The sequence below is a fragment of the Echeneis naucrates genome, chromosome 6 (genome assembly GCF_900963305.1).
Source record: "Echeneis naucrates chromosome 6, fEcheNa1.1, whole genome shotgun sequence".
NCBI classification, from domain to species: Eukaryota; Metazoa; Chordata; class Actinopteri; order Carangiformes; family Echeneidae; genus Echeneis; species Echeneis naucrates.
The window spans coordinates 16166622-16183147 of record NC_042516.1 but is presented as its reverse complement, the minus strand read 5'-3'; the positions used below and the strand labels follow the sequence as shown (position 1 = coordinate 16183147).

Below are 16526 nucleotides of genomic sequence, written 5' to 3'. Positions count from 1 at the left end.
ATTTAGGCCCAACCCATCCCTCTCCCGCATTACAAGCTCTATTAAAGGATTACGTAACCTCACTGAATTGACCAGACTTTCTGAAAAAGCTTCCTGGACAAATTGAAAGTTAGTGAGACAGAAGAGAAGAATCATGGAGATGCAGGACATCGGCACGGAGAGAGGAAAGGAGAAAGAAAATAATGAAGCAGGTGAACCGATGTCAGAGGTCGAAACTGAAGGTACGGGAATTGTTGAGAATTAAAGTAGCACTTTGAAATAATGATACATTACACAATCTTCTGTTATAGAAAGAGTTTTGTAAAAGGAATTCTAATTATAGCAACAAGTGCAAAGGCAAAGAAAAATTTGCTGAATGGAAAAGTTATTGTTTTTAGCTAATAGGGATATTTGAAATGAAAGAACAGACTGTTTTATATGTGAATTTTGTCTAGCTGGACCAAACCATTACTACAGACTTCAAAGTCCATCTGAGGATGTTTATTCAGAGGCGTGCTTCCCTGGCTCTGGATTGAAAAAGTTAACAGGTACCCTATCATACCAAATCTGTGTCTTCTTTTGTATGTCATAATATTTATCAAGCTAAGCATTCCATTGACATTATATCAATATATTAATAGTACATATTAAAATGAACTGATTTGTTACTTTTCCCGGGAAAATATTTTTATAAAAAGCATCAGTAATGTCATTAAGAAATAAGTAATTAGAAAATGTTCTCAGAAATTTTAAGCAGGGGGGGGGGGTCCATGAACAAAATGGACTTGAATCCTTTGTGTGTGTGTGTGGGTGTGTTTCTGCGTGATTTGGATTTTGACACCAATAGCAGTTTATTAATGTGTAACTCCATATCACAGAAGTTTAATATTAAGTTATCATTAAGTTATTTACTCACCTGAGGCTGTTCCCTCAAGCTCAGGGGTTGGTTGTCATGGTGACCTCTAAAGCGACTTGAAAACAAGCCAACTTCCTTGAAGTAGAATAATTTTTTAAGAAAAGGCCAATGATAAAATCCCCATCAGACCTGAAGTTCCTGAAGTAAGGAATTTCTTTTGCTTCCCTAAAGCCTAAAATGTAGTTCTGGCAGCGATGTTAAAATAAAAACCAAACAAAACAAAGCAAAAAAATATATAACAACGTTGGAGCAAATGAGAGACATGGTTGGTGGACATGTCCTTTAGAGACTCACAGATCAAATTCACTTTGTTCTTGGTTTGAGGGAACCACATTCTCTGAAACAGGTAATAAAGCTTTACTGCTGTGGAAAAAGATGTGTGTTAAATTCAAACTATGCGGCCTTGAGGGTTATTTAGAAATATTTCTTCAGATAATTTTCACCTCAGCTCCTCAGACACCATCAGCCTGAAAACAGCGTGCAATACAAACACAGGAAACCAAGAAAAAAGTGTGAAACATATCAAAAAGATCATTAAAGACATGAATACATGAGGCTTTTGTCTCAGTATGCAGAAGTATTGCAGGATTGTGAACGCACAAAAATGCCTCACTTTTTCTGCCCTGTCACAGTAACTTTGATTGACAAACTTTGACTTCGCATTCATTTGAAAAAGAAGTCACAGTACACTAATCCCAATCGTGCTGCATGTTTTATTATATAATCTGCCAGTTTTTTTCTTTCTTTTTCTAAAGCACTGAGACTTTGCACCAGTAAAAAAATAAGATGAAAAGCTTTACGATAGCTTTTTTATAGCTCCTGAAACACTAGATCCAGATATCTAGTTCATCGCCCTGTGGCATTAATGATAGTTAAATTCCATCTAGCTTCCTCAATCTCAAGTTCCTGGTGCTGCTGGTTTGTTGTAAGCCAATCTTGAGTTACAAGGACATCATAAAAGTTAGTTACTTTCTAATAGTTCTGCCACTGGTAAAAAAAAAATTGCTACCAAGCACAACAATATTTCTTTGACTGTACATTGTGTTACTGTCATGACCTGCCTCTGTCATCACACAGGTCATTTCAAACCTAAAACATCTATATTTTCTGAAAATGGCTTGCAAGGCAAGCAGAGGTTTGTCTTGTTTTTAATAGCTGAACCTGTGGTTAACACTTTCACGCCATAAACACACATCCACTTTTCTTTGTGGATTCATTGTAATATATTATTATATTGCACCAGTTAAGAAATGAACTACTTTGTAGTTTATAGTTTCTAATAATCATTAACATGCAAATAAGGAAACAAAGCAAATTAAGTTGTAGCAACACAAGTTATTATCCTTTCTAAGGATATGATAACCCTGTTTTGTCTTTGACACAAACCCTTAGACGTATGAAATCTTACTTGAAATGACCTTTGGGAAGGAAGTCTATCTGATGTTTTGGACAGTCTGCCTGCTGCATACTGTCTGCATGTGGCCATTTTAGTCTTTCTAACACGCACACACTTGTTCTTAAACATCGAGCAAAGCATGATACAGTAAGAGGACAAGTTGAGCTCTGTTCTCTGTGATTAAATTAAGATTCAGTGAAGGACAAGTTGCCGTGGCAACAATGCAAGGCAGGGGGTGTGAAGAGGAGGGGTGTCTGCTCTGCCACAGGCATAAGAGATTTTTCAGGCCAGGAAGCCGGAGCAAGGCAGGGTAAACAAGTTTCCTCGCAAATCCCTGGACAGTTCTCCTCATGTACATAAAATTCTGTCAGCGCTATGGTGAGGATAAAAAAGATGAGGCCAAGGAAAATTTGTCATCCGAATTGTTGGTTGAGCTGGAGAGGGACAAAGGTAGGCCTCAGTCATTTTTTTTTTTAAGCCTTGGCGGTGGTCTGTGTCGTAGTTATTGAAATGTCTCGCTTACATCTCTTTGATGTCTTGTTCTTCAGGGAAACAGATGGGCAAAACTGATGGAAAGGCCCATCTGTACCGAATTGGCTTTTTCGTCCTCAGCATAGTCTGCATCGTCCTGCTGTTGGTCATCATTATCCAAAATGTGAAATGTGAGTATCTCCAGCCATGAATTTGAGTCTGTGCCTGTGCCTTTAAAGCGGACTGCTGCTGGCCGGGTTGTGTTCATAACAAAGCAGATAGTAAATGTACTGTAGCTATCAATGGCAGTGTAGAGTAAAAAAAAAAAAAAAGTGGAAAATGTGCATGCTGTGATCATGTCATTTTTGTAATAACATCAGAAAATACAGGATGGCAAAGAGTGGCTGGCTGCATTGCTGCAGCCTGAAAGCATTGTTTGTCTGCCTGAAAACCCCTCCCACTGTTCTGATTTCTAGACCAAACAGGATCCACTGTCTGCGAGGGCAAAAAAGCAAGAATTGCTTCCACTTGCAGCTATGAGGAATGCCAGACCAAGTTCAGCGCCATTCAGCCCTCTCGTGAGTGCAATGCTTAAATGGATAACCTGTACAAGACAAGGAAATGTCCATAACTAAGAAGAGCAAATAACGCATTGTCAAAAAGCTTACTTCCACGCTCGTCAAATGAGTGTTCAAACTAAGGAAGTTAGTTCATGGGTTTTTTGTTTTGGGGAACCAGGAACATTTTAGCTAATTTTAAACCAATATCAGCTGAGTTTATTCAGCTTCATCATCATTTCCTTTTAGATTTAAATGGAGAATGCTCATAATTCAAAGCTTTGAGTCTGCTATGAAATCATTTAAATGCCAGAGAGCAGCGTAGCAGTTTCCAGTTGGTGTTTACAAAGTGACCTTTTGTTTTTCTTGTTGCTTAAACATTTTCTGTTCTTTTTCTTTCAGAGATGGGCTGCATGCAGTGTGCCGATGGCTGGCTCTCTCTTGATCGATCATGTTTTTACCTGTCCACCTTCAGGCTGGATTGGGAACAGAGCCAGAGGAACTGCACCTCAAGAGGCGGATCTTTGGCTATCATCAGCAGCCAAAAAGTCCAGGTGTGTCTGAAGTCACCCATTTCTACCTTGATGTTTGCACAGTAGTAGTTTGTGTAAATGTGAATGGTGCTCTCTTGTAGACATATCTGACCCAGGCAGGGAGCCTGAAATACTGGATTGGGCTGAGAAACAAAGAAGCCACATGGTCCTGGGTCAACGACAGTCGCCTGCAGGAGAGGTGAACATTTTTAGTTTTCTCTTTTCAATGTTTGTGGCAAGTTTGTTTCATGTAGTCCCCCTACACACACACACACACACACACATACATATATATATGTTTAAACCCATGATGATGTATGCCCCCCCACTTTAACAAATATAGGTACTATACCCTGTGATCTGATCATCATAATTCAATATTGTTTGCAGTTATTGGGCAGAAGGTGAAACATCAGGGGATTGTGGGATGCTGAACAGTGGCGGCCCAGCTGATAAGAACTGGGCCAAAAGATCCTGCAGAGTCTTGACTTACTTCATCTGTCAGTTGAGCTACTGACAGCATCATCTTTTTTTTCCCAACAGAAACATTCAATGACAGTTTTCTCAGTAACAATCAATTTTAAATCATTTTCGCTTTCCACTATACACAACAATCAACAGTATCATTAGCATCCGGATAACTGATATTTTCTTATGGGAATGCGTATCACAGTTTTTTAGTCTTTAATGTTTGTAAGCACTTTTAAGTACTAGGGGTAGCTCTGTAAATTAGTTTGAATGTATGGGCCTATCTGATTCCCTATATGACTTTTATTCCACAAATAAAAACCAGTGAATTTGTTTCAGTATGGTTTTATCATTAAAAAAAATTGTCAAGCATCTAATATATATTCCATGTTGTTCTACTTTCATAATATATTACTGCTACACATTTTTATATCAATATAAAAATAACACGCTTTTCTACAGCATAATACTGCCAGAATAATTGCACTACTGACTATATAGAGACATTGTAACAGCTGAGTCCTCTTCAGTGACTTTGAGATGATGGAAAGCACCAGAAAATGCACTTCAGACTCCTTCTAAACAAGTTTAATGTCCTGGTCCTCCTCTGGCTCCTCCTGCTCCAGTTCCAAACCCAAAGCACTGTGGCGAATCATCTGCCAGCCTGTCAGAGTCCTCCTGTTTAATCCACCTCTATTTTTGGGTCTGAGGTTTAGAGTTCCAGAGCTAGGCCCTTTTATTGTGTCAGTCTTCTCCAATCCCTCCATTTCCTTTTCATCCTCTTTGGAGAAGACTTTGATATATCGCCGCATCTTTTGCAACATTGAGTCATTTCTGTCCTCAACCCTGCAAAGAGGATTGAGTAAACCACACAAACACCATTACACTCAAAACTATTTTTAATATATTACATTAATATATACTGGACCTGGCATTATTCATTTTTTTTAAATCTTCGAAATCCCCAAGAAATCACATTTAAAACAGTGGTTAAAATATGCTTAAACATCTACGGAGGGATGCTTTTGCACTGACCACAACCAGGTGCAACTCATGCTGAACTGTGAGCAGGAAGCTCAATTCTCACTCTCACTAATACTGTGCTGTTATTATAACCCCTGCCTGACTTACTGGCCCCAATGACTTTAAAGTAATAGTTAGATAATTTGAGAAGTTTACTTGTTCCTGAAAATTGCACAAACAGGAAGCTGGCAGAGAAAATGCCCGTAAGTAGGTGGTGGCACACCCAGCAACTGTCCGACTTAGTTTAGTTTAGCCCAACTTATCTTAACATCAAGAAAGGGAATTGCTGCACTGCCTCTTTCTGACAACAAAACAATGCTATTGAGCACATCTTCATTTAATTTTTAAGCATGACCAAAGAGTAAAACACAAGGCAACCAGCTATAAAGCAGATGTTCCAGTCTCTATGCTAAGCTCACTGGCTGCAAACTGCACAATAAGTACAGTTGAATTTGCTTTGGTCTGTCTGTGTAGGGGAAGGGCAGCAACGATGAAAATTGTCCTTCCTACTCACAACACAACATGACTTGCAGCTGCAGCACTTTAATAGCTATTTAGATTGTGGTCAGTGGACAAACTTGTGCCTCCCTGTGTGATTACTTCTAGCAAAAATAGTCCACCCAAAAAAAGTTTGTGCTGCATGCCACTGCTCCCTATGTGATGACAGATTTGAGTATGCGTTTCTTTGTGGATTTTTTTTTTCTTTCATGGCAGGACCATCTTACCTGAGATACCAGCGCTCCTTCAGGCCATAGTTTATCCCACACACCCCAAGCCGAGGCCACAGGCAGCGTGGCAGCCTTCTCTCCAGCATCAAAGTTGTGGCGACAACCTGCACATTATTACAGTGTAACTATAACTATGACATTCCACAGGAACACGACAGGCCCGTGTGTCCTCAGTTTGTGTATTTATTACCTGAGTTCTCCAGAGCTCATCCCTCTCCTGGGCCACCCTCCAATGTGTGTCGCTCATCATGGCTATCAGCAGATTTAGCAGCAGGATGTAGGAGACCACAGAGAAAGCACAGTGCACTACATGAACGATTGGGGGTGTGATGATGGTATGTTCCACAGGCAGATCTATGAGGCCTACACTGAGCTCAAACTGAGAGAAGAGCGTGATGGGGAAAGAGCGATATGCAGGGATGGAATCAGGGTCCTGGGTCATGTATACCATCCACAGGGCTAAGAGGGAAAATGAAAGAGGAGAAAGTTTTACAATACTGAAAATTACTATTTCAGCAATAACTTGTTGTAGAAGCTGTCTTGAATTAAAGGTTTGTTTGTTTTTGTTGGCCAGTGTATACTCACAGGTGGAAAAACCAATGAGCACAATGACAGTCAGCCACATAAACTTTGTTAGGTCTCCAAATATAATCTAAAGGGAAATGAGACACAAGGCAGTTCGGTTTGAAAACACAAGTAGGTGAACCGTAAAAAGGACTACAGGTGCATTTGGCACAAACAACTATTTCCACATTACTCATGAGGTCCTACAACAGAAAATTTCTCATGGTGTCTATGTCCAGGGGGCGTTTTATACCTTCTGTATCATGATGACATAAGGGCCGAGCATTTCAAAACCTCGGGCAAAGAACATCACGTTGCACCAGCCCAGAACTAAACACACTGCCATCACCACGGCCTCCCCCTGCACCTCGCAGGCTCTGAACACACACAGCAGCACCACCAAGCAGGCGTAGCTGATACTTGTCAGCACAAAAGAAACAGCAACAAGTTAGAAAGTATGTCTGAATGGTATGCTTTATTTTACTGCCCGGGAGGGTATTTGTACCTACAGGATTACGTGGAAAGGGCCTCCCAGCGCTGTCTGGCCAAAGTAGCGCTTTGCTCCCACTCTCAGTATATCAGGGATCTGTCGGGGAGAAGGATATAGCAGATTTGTATGTATATACAGCAATATTTAATATGTGTGCAGATAAAGCATGGTTCATAAATTCACCTCTAACAACAGGATAGCAAAAGCTCCCAGGATGCTGATAACTTCTCCTGCCAGCCGCAGGTTGTCCTCATATGTCACGTAACTCTCCTGAGACATGGAGGAAATATAGTTAGTATTAATATTAAAAGCACATGAATGTTAGACTGTAGGCCATATGTAGATGTGCAGTATAAACAGAAAGACACAAAAAATGCACTTCCTGGTTTTGGTACTTTTATAGTACTTTTTGAGATTTTGGTTTTCTTAATTTTGATGTTAATTTGACGGATTTGATGTTAATTTAAAAGTAAGTAAGTAAGATTTTACTTCTTTGGGGTAGGGTTGGGTTGTTTTGTGGGTCAAAAATATATGAACAACTTTTAATGAAACAAAAAATACAATAACACCCTATGAAAATAAATACATACTCTATAAACATATACATACATATAAAACCTGTCCATGAAAAATCCAAAACTAAGGATAAAGCTGGTACATTACAAGAGCAAATCCCTGAAACGTGTGCTTAAGTTCCTTAAATTCTGCACTTGTGTCATGTTGCTCAAGGTCCTGCATATATTTTTGTTATGTTTTAGTGTTGGACAAGCTGAAAGAAAACACGCCACGCCATTTATTCCTACACACATTGAGTGCTTTCTGGATCCGGATTGTTTTGTCCATGTCTGACTGTGTGTAGTTCTCAGGAATGTCCTTCAGGGGGCGATATACACAACACAGGGTGAAAATCACAATATACAGCAGATACAGAAGCATCAGCAGCCTGGCACAAAGATAGAGAAAGAAAAAAAAATAAGTACAACGTACAGTGCATACATTTCTGTGTTTCACTTCAGAGACTGGCAACAAAATTTACCTGAAGTAATGTTTTCCATACAAGTTCCACTTCAGACTGACCAGCTGCCTCACTGGAGTCACCTCGAGTATCCCCCTCGCCTGGACAAAAGAAAAAAACAAACCATGAATTTCTACTCTGGATTAAAACAAACACATTTCTGATGACTTTTTTTCCCCTAAATCCTGTATATCTTCTACCTCTCTCTGATGGCTGCCCACAATAAGCTCCAGCACTGACAGATCGTCTGCCCATGAATCAATTTCAGTCAGGTCATATAAGCTGGAGGTCAGAGGGCCCAGACTCCACTGGACTACACGTCTTTTATTGACAAGGTGTTGAAATGCCTGAGAGAGACAGAAGGAGTCACAGCAGCAAAGACAGCATCAGTGAAATTATCTGCTCCACCTTTCATCTCAGGATTTCACCCCGTGAGCCCGCTTATGTTTCACTCACCACAGTGTTTCCTTCCTTGGCAGCTAGTTTGAAAGGTGTAAGACCTCTGTAGTTGGGCACCATGTCAAGTGGCAGTGACTGGTCCAGCTCTAGATCGCGTGCCATAATCAGGTCAATGGCCTGACACGCAATCATCTTGTTGGGCTGCAGAACTAAAACGTGAAGCACTGTGTTGCCTACGGAGAAGCCGAAGAAGATAAAAAGAAAGTGTGAGGAGTGAAACATAAAGAGAAAAAGAGAAATATCACTAAGTGAAATAGCAGACAGATACACAGATATAAAATAATGTTGTATGTTCATTACCTCTCCCGTGAGAGGCAGCTTTTCATACCTCGGTAATCCTGGACCCTGGTGCTGGCCCCTGCATCGATCACCATGGAGATAATGTCCTCATTTCCAGCACATGCAGCAAAAGACAGGATGTGTTCACCTGTTGGTCATTAAAAAAAAACAGGAAAAACACCATTTGTACATTACATTGGTGAATGCAATCATCTTTGTGTTTGTGTGTTTGTGTAAGCACATTCATCAGGATTGTTTGGGTCTCATCGTCTTTTTAAAGAACACTTACACGGGGCTCCTGTTACCACCCTTGTGATTAACAGCTGACCCATTCTACCGCCTGGGCATAGCTGCCCAATACCTTTTAGGTTCAATCCTGCTGACTTACCATAGTACATGAGTCCTCCTATCCTCTTCCTGAAATACAAGCCGGTGACTCGAGGGGTAACCACATCACCGCCTCGACTAATGAGGTGATAGACCAGATTGGTGTTCTGATTCACCACAGCAATGTGCAGAGGAGTAACACCTGAGACAGAGCAGACAACATTTTTACTTGCCATGGGAATTTTGACCTTACATAAAGAAGTAATTCTACAGTCTGTGTGCCAGCCATCCTAAATGCATGTTGGCGTTACATTTGGTAAAGATAGGGACATGGCTGCACGGCAAATCTCTGTCTGCATTTTGTAATCATTCGATTCAAGGTGTTAAAACTGAACATCGAAACGTTGAATTTGAGTGACTTTGTGTGGAGGTTAGTTGCATTATTTATGTACCAATATTTGCTATAATTGTGTGGATTATGTTAATTAGCTGAGCAGAGTAATCATAGTTGACACATTCATAATTGTAATCAATTCGTTTCCAACCTACATTTTCTTTGCAAACCAAATGTAGTTCACCTTAAATCTATTTTTATGTTGAAGCTGCAGACAACAAAGTAGACAATACTTTAATACTGTACAGGCACGTGTGTGATAGAAATTTCAACTACGTGATTACGTGACTGTGCTTGTGTCTGCGATTTTAAGTTTATGTATTTGAACCTTGGAAAAGCTCAGAGGTCATGGGCTCGTTGATGAGTTCAGGAGCTCCGTCCATCAGGGCCACAGCCGCCTCCAGGTTGTCATTCATCACAGCTACATGAAGTGCCGTCTCCCCAAGAGCTCCTGAATGAGCAGATCACGGCTTCATAACGTACAACTGATACTGTAATAGGAAGGCAGTGAAGCTTGAATTCACAGTTTAGTCTTACCTCTTTCAAAGATATTAGTGGATGCAGAGCTCAACAGTTTCTTGATGCAGCCTACACTGTTGTGTTTGGACGCATAGAAGAGAGGGATGTCGTTCATGCTGAGGAGAGAAGGACACAAAGAAAAGGGAGAGTTTTGCTGTGCTCAAACACCTTAATATCATTAAATGTGGCACCACCTATGCTTTGCCTTTGACTAATCTCATAAAAGGTTCTTACTATTTGGTGTGCAGCAGAAACGTTTCATCCAACATCTCGTTCCATCCTTTCTTGTTTTGAAGGCGAAACCTTAGTTGGCTCCACCAATGGTTGAGCTCACTGGGAGCGGATCTGGCCAGAGACGGAGACATTGACACCTGATGTTTCACTGGAAAAAACTGTTTGAGAAAGAAAGTTATGTATGACACAATCATTAGAATTTATTACTTCATTTGTTTGTCCTTGAAAAAATATTTTGATGCTTTTATTTATTTTTACATTTATCTGTATCTCTCTCTCTCTCTCACTCTCTCTCTCTCTATATATATATATATATATGTATGCAATAAAACAAACAAAAAGGAAGCTTCTCTTTCTTACCCGTAAAAAAATAAAAGTGCCGCTCCTCAACCTCTGGTGTTACTCAGTCATGCCAGACTCAAAATTGGAAACGCCACCTCTAACATGTCCCTAAGGAGAGTGAAATCCCTGTGACATGACTATTATATATGACCTGGCCACGAGGGAGGAGACATGTGGAAGGATGAATGGGTGGAGAGGGAGGATGAGTGAACAACACACAGGTAAGACAGAGAGAGGGAGGAAGTAATGAGCAGGTAGACTTTCACCACAGATAAGGAATCCCACAGAGAAAGTTGGTCTTTAAGGTGCAGCTCACCGTTCATCCAGGAACTCCTTTTATCATACTAATCTGGAAATGTTGGCTCGATTTTGACACCTTAAAACTGAAGTGACAACGGTCCAGTCCCTTCCAGTCTATCTCTGCTGCCACCAGGCCTGTCTGCATTCCTCTAACCACCACCAAAACCTGCATGGCCACTAAGAAAATTCTGCAACATGACAGTCATCACATTGCCATCATTGTTTCTGGTGAACCGTTTAGGAAACCTGTTTGGAAATTGCATGCATGTATGCTTGAAGACTTTCCCTTTCCCTGCACTTTCACTGATAAAGGTTTTTGAATTAATTATTGGTAATTATTCGGTAATGTATCAGCAGGTGATGAAATCATTTTCCAACATGTTGCATCTTGGAAAGACAAAGAGAGAAAAATGTTTGTTATCATTCCTGTGTCAACAGGAATGATAACAAACATGGTAATTGCCACATTACAAAGACCATAATGAGCATTTGGGGACGAGCAACATCGTGGCCGATGAGGGCATGTCACTTTCCCCTGAAATCGGAAAACAGAACATTGTTTCACTTTGGTTTTCTGAAACTATTTTTTTTTTTTTTTTCATGAAAGAAAATTTCAGTTACTAAGTGACACAGAATCACAGATTTAATTTCCATACAGACACGTTATTTGTAAACTGCTGAATCAATCACCTCTTACAATATCTCTACTGAACACACTCGTAGCGTGGAGGTATTTTGCTGCACCATTTATAGGTCATGACTAATGGACAGGTTAACCGCCGGATAAACAGGGTTTATGGAGACTCTATGGGAGGCACTGGTAATGGTTGCAGATGTGGCAGTCATTTAGTATTGTGGACATAATAGTTGTTTACCAGACAGCGTGCACCATGTTTAAGTAGTGTCATAAAGACCAGTGGTTTCCAGTCTGTTAATGTCTTTATAAAGAAACAATAACACCATAAAAACATGATTTTGTGGTTTGTGTTTCCACTGTTTCAGAGCATACGTATCAACATCTCTTTCACAACACTGTGTTAACACGTCTTGGGACACCACAGAAAACAATTATTATGGACGGCCGTTTTGACAGCCAGCCAATGCTCCTATTCACAGTGACTTCACACAACAGAGCCCAATGATCATTATTAAGACTCAGGCAACATATTTACTGATTGGACTGCTGCAATTTCAAGATCCATCATTTGTAATAACAATCCTTTGTTGCTTGAATTCAAAATTTCCTAGAGGTGTTTTTGTTATATTCTTTTCATGTAATTTTAAAGTGAGATTAAATTGGATGGTGAGAAGTCATCTTGGAAAATTCGAAAATGGAAAATCCCTTCCCTGTAATCATCATGTCTTCATTTGTGACAGAATTGTTCATATCCTTGTGTTATGTGCTTTTATTCAAGCACTGTTTCTGAGTTGCCTCTAATTATTATAAAATAATTTCAGAAAACTACATTTCAGAGGGAAACAACTTTTTGTAAAACAATTTAATCTGACATCTATCTTTTTCTTAATACAAAAGATTGTCATAAAATCTAAAATAGGCAAATATTTACTTATTATTGCTTCTGAAACAGAAAATACTCACACAAAAGCGTATCAGTAATCATAAATGCATTATATATAGGAATAGGAAGAAATGTAAGCATCATTTTAATGTAGCTGATGAAGTGGTGATCATTTTAGCTACTACAGCTTTATACTGCTGAGCAGTCTCATAATGAATGAAAGTATATTTAGTACTTTACACCACCTGTGTTCTGTGTATTCCTCCAAATAACCAAACAGTGACATTGGACAATGTCAGGAAAAGCCATGACACTGCAGTCTAGAATACGATAAAATATAGCACCGGATGAGCGCAATCTGGCAGAATAAATTCTCTCAAGTGCACTGTTTGAACAAGTGGCCTTGTTATCAGCCCAGATCTGCTCTCATATCAGCGGGCCATGAGGGAAACCAGTCTCTGTTCTCTGGCAGCTGCTGATCCCTGCAGATCCAAAACCATGATTGGACTCAAACCTGCTGATCTGCAGAACCTGAGAAACATAGCGTTCACTCTTTGACATTGTAAATGTGATATTTGATCACAAAGGTGAAAAATTTCTTGATTCTGCAAACTCACGTATTCTTTTTCAGATACTCTGTAGAGAATAGTGGGACAAAGACGAAGATGAAGCATTTGAACTTACATGGTTTGAATTGCATGAGCCAGTTTATCAGACAAAGCAGTAAGGTTTCTCAGGATTGTTGATAAGTTGTAAGACATGATATGTAAATGACTATGTTCTTAGAATCTGTCATGTAGTAACAGAGGTGTGATTGAAAGTTGTGCTGATGATGGTGTCACCTCTAAATGTTCACTTGTCCTCTATTTTGTTCGAATTATGGAAGTTGGCCCACCACTTCAGTCCTGACTCAAATATATAAACACGACTCGATGAACTGAAAGGTAAATTCCTCTGACTTTTAACCTTCCACATCCCTCTTAGGATGATTTTTTTTAATTAATTTCTGTGCTTTTGTGTGATGATTTGTGTAGTTTTCTGTCCCTGTGAAAGGTTTTTTGATTGTGTAATGGGCCTACCATTCAGTCTTTACTGGGTGGAAGTAATTTACACATGACTACATTGCAGCAATCTTTGTGACATTTATCTATCAAGACAGAGTTCCTTTGAAATTATGTTTGACAGGTAAAACCTCTTTACTTACATTACTTTGGATGAATAATATTTAGTAAAACAAGAAGCGAGTGTGTTTTTAAATAAAATCATATCATTTATTTTACAAATTTGCACAATAATGGAATAGTGGTGAGCACTCATCCAAGTAAATACAGCTAATAATGTGTGTAACCTGACACACTTGTCTCAAACACACACACACACACACACACACACACACACGCACACACACGCGCGCGCACATATACAGCACACACAAGATATAGACGCGGGTACATACTTACACAGCATTTTGCCTCCCTTCAAGTGTAAATCAGATCAGATCTTGTCCAACTTTTTTCCATTTCACACATTCACAATGCTTCAGTGACTCAGTGTCTTTAATCTAGCAATCAAATAAAACAAGGTGAAGTGTGAAATGTACATATAAAAGTGAGCACTGTTCATTTCGCTTCATGTCAGCTGAGGTGACTTTTATAGCATTTGACAGTACATGATAGGCCTCCAGTGAGAGTGAGTCAAACAAACAAGGCCACTCTCAGACCGTGTGTCTTTTTACTGTTTTTTGGGTGCCTCTTCGTTTAGTTTTGGTTTTCCAAATTTTATGGCAGTGATTCATATCGAAACCTCAAGCTTGGCACACTGATGAAAACATTTCTCAGGGAACTAATGGTAAAACCTTATAAGGCAAACCAAAGTCAGGAAGTAAACAGTTTTCTGCATTTGGCATTTTAAGTACACAGGACATTATCAAACTTTACAAATAACAAAAAATATTAGAAAAGAATACTTGATTGTCTTTACGCAATTCTTTGTGAGGAAGCGTTTATGTAAGTAAAAAATAATTTCATGGTTTTATTGTACTCAATGAGGGTGGGGAAGTTGAAGAAGAGTTTGAGGAACAGGCAGAAGTGGAAGAGAAAGTCAAAGGTTGGACTGCAGATATGGGTGAGAGGGGACGAAGGCAGACAACAGTGAAGTGAAATCTAATGAAAAACAATGAGGAATCTTTCAAGTCCTTTTTAGCAACTCCACTATCCCACTTTGTTCTGGACTCAAGCCCCCATAATGCATCTCTCCTCAGTTATTTGTCTTGACTGACAGGGAGGAAAAGTCCGACCCTCAAATTAACCCTGTCCAGTTGTAGTGTCAGGTTTGTAAGAAGAAAGCAGCACTCTCAGCTTATTCTTTTTGGCTTTAAATGTGCTCCATTACAGAAACCAGACACCACATTCAGAGGAAGGTGACCATATCGGTTGTGGTGTGGTTGGAGTTCACACCTCCACCTGCCCCTGCATCAGATGAGCCCTGAGCTGCTGGGCGGCACTGACGATCTTCCTCTGGTGTCCCAGCAAATTCACCCCGAGATTCTGGACATCACTGAGGGAGAGACCAGACGAGCCGAGGTGTTTAGTTCAACACTTCAGCCTTTGTAATCAAACAGACGTTACACAGGGCAGCATTTGTGGTATTAAGTTTAAATCCACAAAGGCTGCCTGTCGTCCATTTTAAATTTATATACATAATTATTTTTTCTATAGTTCTACCATACATAGTACTTTACTATCTCTGATTACCTATGGCTATTCTAGAGAGATTAAAAATCAGATGTCACATCAGACAGTATTCATTTATTGTATTCAGTATTGATGATTGAATATTGATTATAACTAATTACATGTTCAACAGAAATAATCAGAGGTGATCCTGAATGACATTTTTATAAATTCACAGTATTTAAAAAGGTACTGAACCATTTTGCTTTGCATTGGGTAAAAGGATTGTGACAGCTCTGGCTGGCCCAGAATATTATCTAGGTTACTAAATGTTTTCTGTCAGGTCTGGTGGTAACTGTTTGACATCAGTCTTTGTCAAGGTTTGCGCTCTCTGAGTGTCCCTCTACTTCCGTGGGAGCTGAACTAAACGACAGGTCAGGTCTGGTGGTAACTGTTTGACATCAGTCTTTGTCAAGGTTTGCGCTCTCTGAGTGTCCCTCTACTTCCGTGGGAGCTGAACTAAACGACAAATCCTGTACATCTGTGGTTAGCTATAATAAAAGCTCAGTACATAACACAATAATTGAAAACGCAGTAACTACGGTTCTATGAATCCCGAATGACGGCCAGAGGCGGTACTTTAAGCACTGAATATTCCCCTTCGCGCATGCGCAGTTCGAGTATGTATACCAACAATATCACCTGTGACCTCTGGGTGACCTGGAGGAGACCATATCTTCCGGTGTCACCTGAGACTTGTTTCCTTCAGAATCTTCTCGCGAGCACACAAGGATTCTGAGTGACGGAGAGCTCTGGCGGTCATTTGGGATTCATAGAACCGTAGTTTGTAACTTTCGTTCTATTTCATCCCTGCTGACGGCCAGAGGCGGTGCTTTAAGCACTGAATGACTCATACCAGCAAGGTCACGAAGAATCCGGAGTACAAACCCTCAGTGTGAAGAGGTAGTGGACTCCGGCCGCAGGACCACAGTTAATGGATGGTCAGTGGCCACATTCACTCTGTAGAACCTGGAGAAAGTGTCCGGCGATGCCCACGAAGCCGCGGCACAAATGTCCTCCAGGGACACTCCCCTCAGGGCAGCCCATGATGTAGCAACACTCCTGGTAGAATGACGTCGACAATCCAGTGGGACAAGCGCTGTTTGGAGACAGCGCAACCCCTGTTATAGGGCCACCATAACAGAGAAAGGGCTGGTCAGATCTCCTAATGCATGCAGTGGCTGCAATATAGGCCCTCAGGGCTCGCACTGGGCACAATAGTTCAGGTTTGTCCCCTCCGTCTCCTGGAGGAGGGTTGTACTGCGTAAGCTGAATAGGCT

General features: G+C 40.3%; 3 protein-coding genes across 6 annotated transcripts in view; 1 reads left to right on the top strand and 2 right to left on the bottom strand.

Annotated features, from left to right (window-relative positions):
* Positions 1-63: 63 nt before the first annotated feature.
* Positions 64-4658, top strand: LOC115044830 (early activation antigen CD69). Of its 2 annotated transcripts, XM_029504113.1 has the most exons (7): positions 64-221; positions 435-527; positions 2840-2953; positions 3239-3340; positions 3722-3873; positions 3954-4051; positions 4243-4658. In XM_029504113.1, the coding sequence occupies exons 1-7, from the start codon at positions 134-136 to the stop codon at positions 4367-4369; spliced, it is 774 nt and encodes a 257-aa protein (XP_029359973.1). In that variant the 5' UTR covers positions 64-133; the 3' UTR covers positions 4370-4658. The 2 variants fall into 2 exon arrangements, with proteins under 2 accessions (XP_029359973.1, XP_029359974.1); XM_029504114.1 differs by lacking the exons at positions 64-221; positions 435-527 and adding an exon at positions 2550-2741.
* trpv6 (transient receptor potential cation channel, subfamily V, member 6) lies at positions 4332-10840 on the bottom strand. Its single transcript, XM_029503969.1, has 17 exons — positions 10713-10840; positions 10353-10510; positions 10137-10234; positions 9928-10050; positions 9267-9407; positions 8928-9026; positions 8597-8772; positions 8341-8487; positions 8162-8241; positions 7933-8068; positions 7309-7395; positions 7145-7221; positions 6889-7054; positions 6657-6723; positions 6262-6530; positions 6069-6175; positions 4332-5166 (listed from the first exon to the last, which is right to left on the bottom strand). The coding sequence occupies exons 2-17, from the start codon at positions 10481-10483 to the stop codon at positions 4899-4901; spliced, it is 2172 nt and encodes a 723-aa protein (XP_029359829.1). The 5' UTR covers positions 10484-10510; positions 10713-10840; the 3' UTR covers positions 4332-4898.
* Positions 10841-13777: 2937 nt separating this feature from the next.
* Positions 13778-16526, bottom strand: part of ephb6 (eph receptor B6) — a 37758-nt gene continuing 35009 nt past the window's right edge. For all 3 annotated transcript variants that reach the window (XM_029503931.1, XM_029503933.1, XM_029503932.1), the window contains one exon: positions 13778-15070. In XM_029503931.1, the coding sequence (XP_029359791.1) occupies positions 14965-15070 (106 nt within the window). In that variant the 3' untranslated portion in view covers positions 13778-14964. The remainder of the gene's footprint in view (positions 15071-16526) is intronic.

What these genes read in the sequence shown, in the direction of transcription:
- trpv6 (XM_029503969.1), bottom strand. Translation starts at nt 10,483, where the DNA reads ATGTCTCCGTCTCTGGCCAGATCCGCTCCCAGTGAGCTCAACCATTGG. An exon ending in TATGGAAAACATTACTTCAG is followed by an intron (nt 8,069 to 8,161) that starts GTAAATTTTGTT and finishes TCTTTGTGCCAG; the next exon opens with GCTGCTGATGCTTCTGTATC. An exon ending in GGATCCAGAAAGCACTCAAT is followed by an intron (nt 7,396 to 7,932) that starts GTGTGTAGGAAT and finishes TCCATGTCTCAG; the next exon opens with GAGAGTTACGTGACATATGA.
- LOC115044830 (XM_029504113.1), top strand. Translation starts at nt 134, where the DNA reads ATGGAGATGCAGGACATCGGCACGGAGAGAGGAAAGGAGAAAGAAAAT. An exon ending in GTCAGAGGTCGAAACTGAAG is followed by an intron (nt 222 to 434) that starts GTACGGGAATTG and finishes AATTTTGTCTAG; the next exon opens with CTGGACCAAACCATTACTAC. An exon ending in CAGCGCCATTCAGCCCTCTC is followed by an intron (nt 3,341 to 3,721) that starts GTGAGTGCAATG and finishes TTTTTCTTTCAG; the next exon opens with AGATGGGCTGCATGCAGTGT.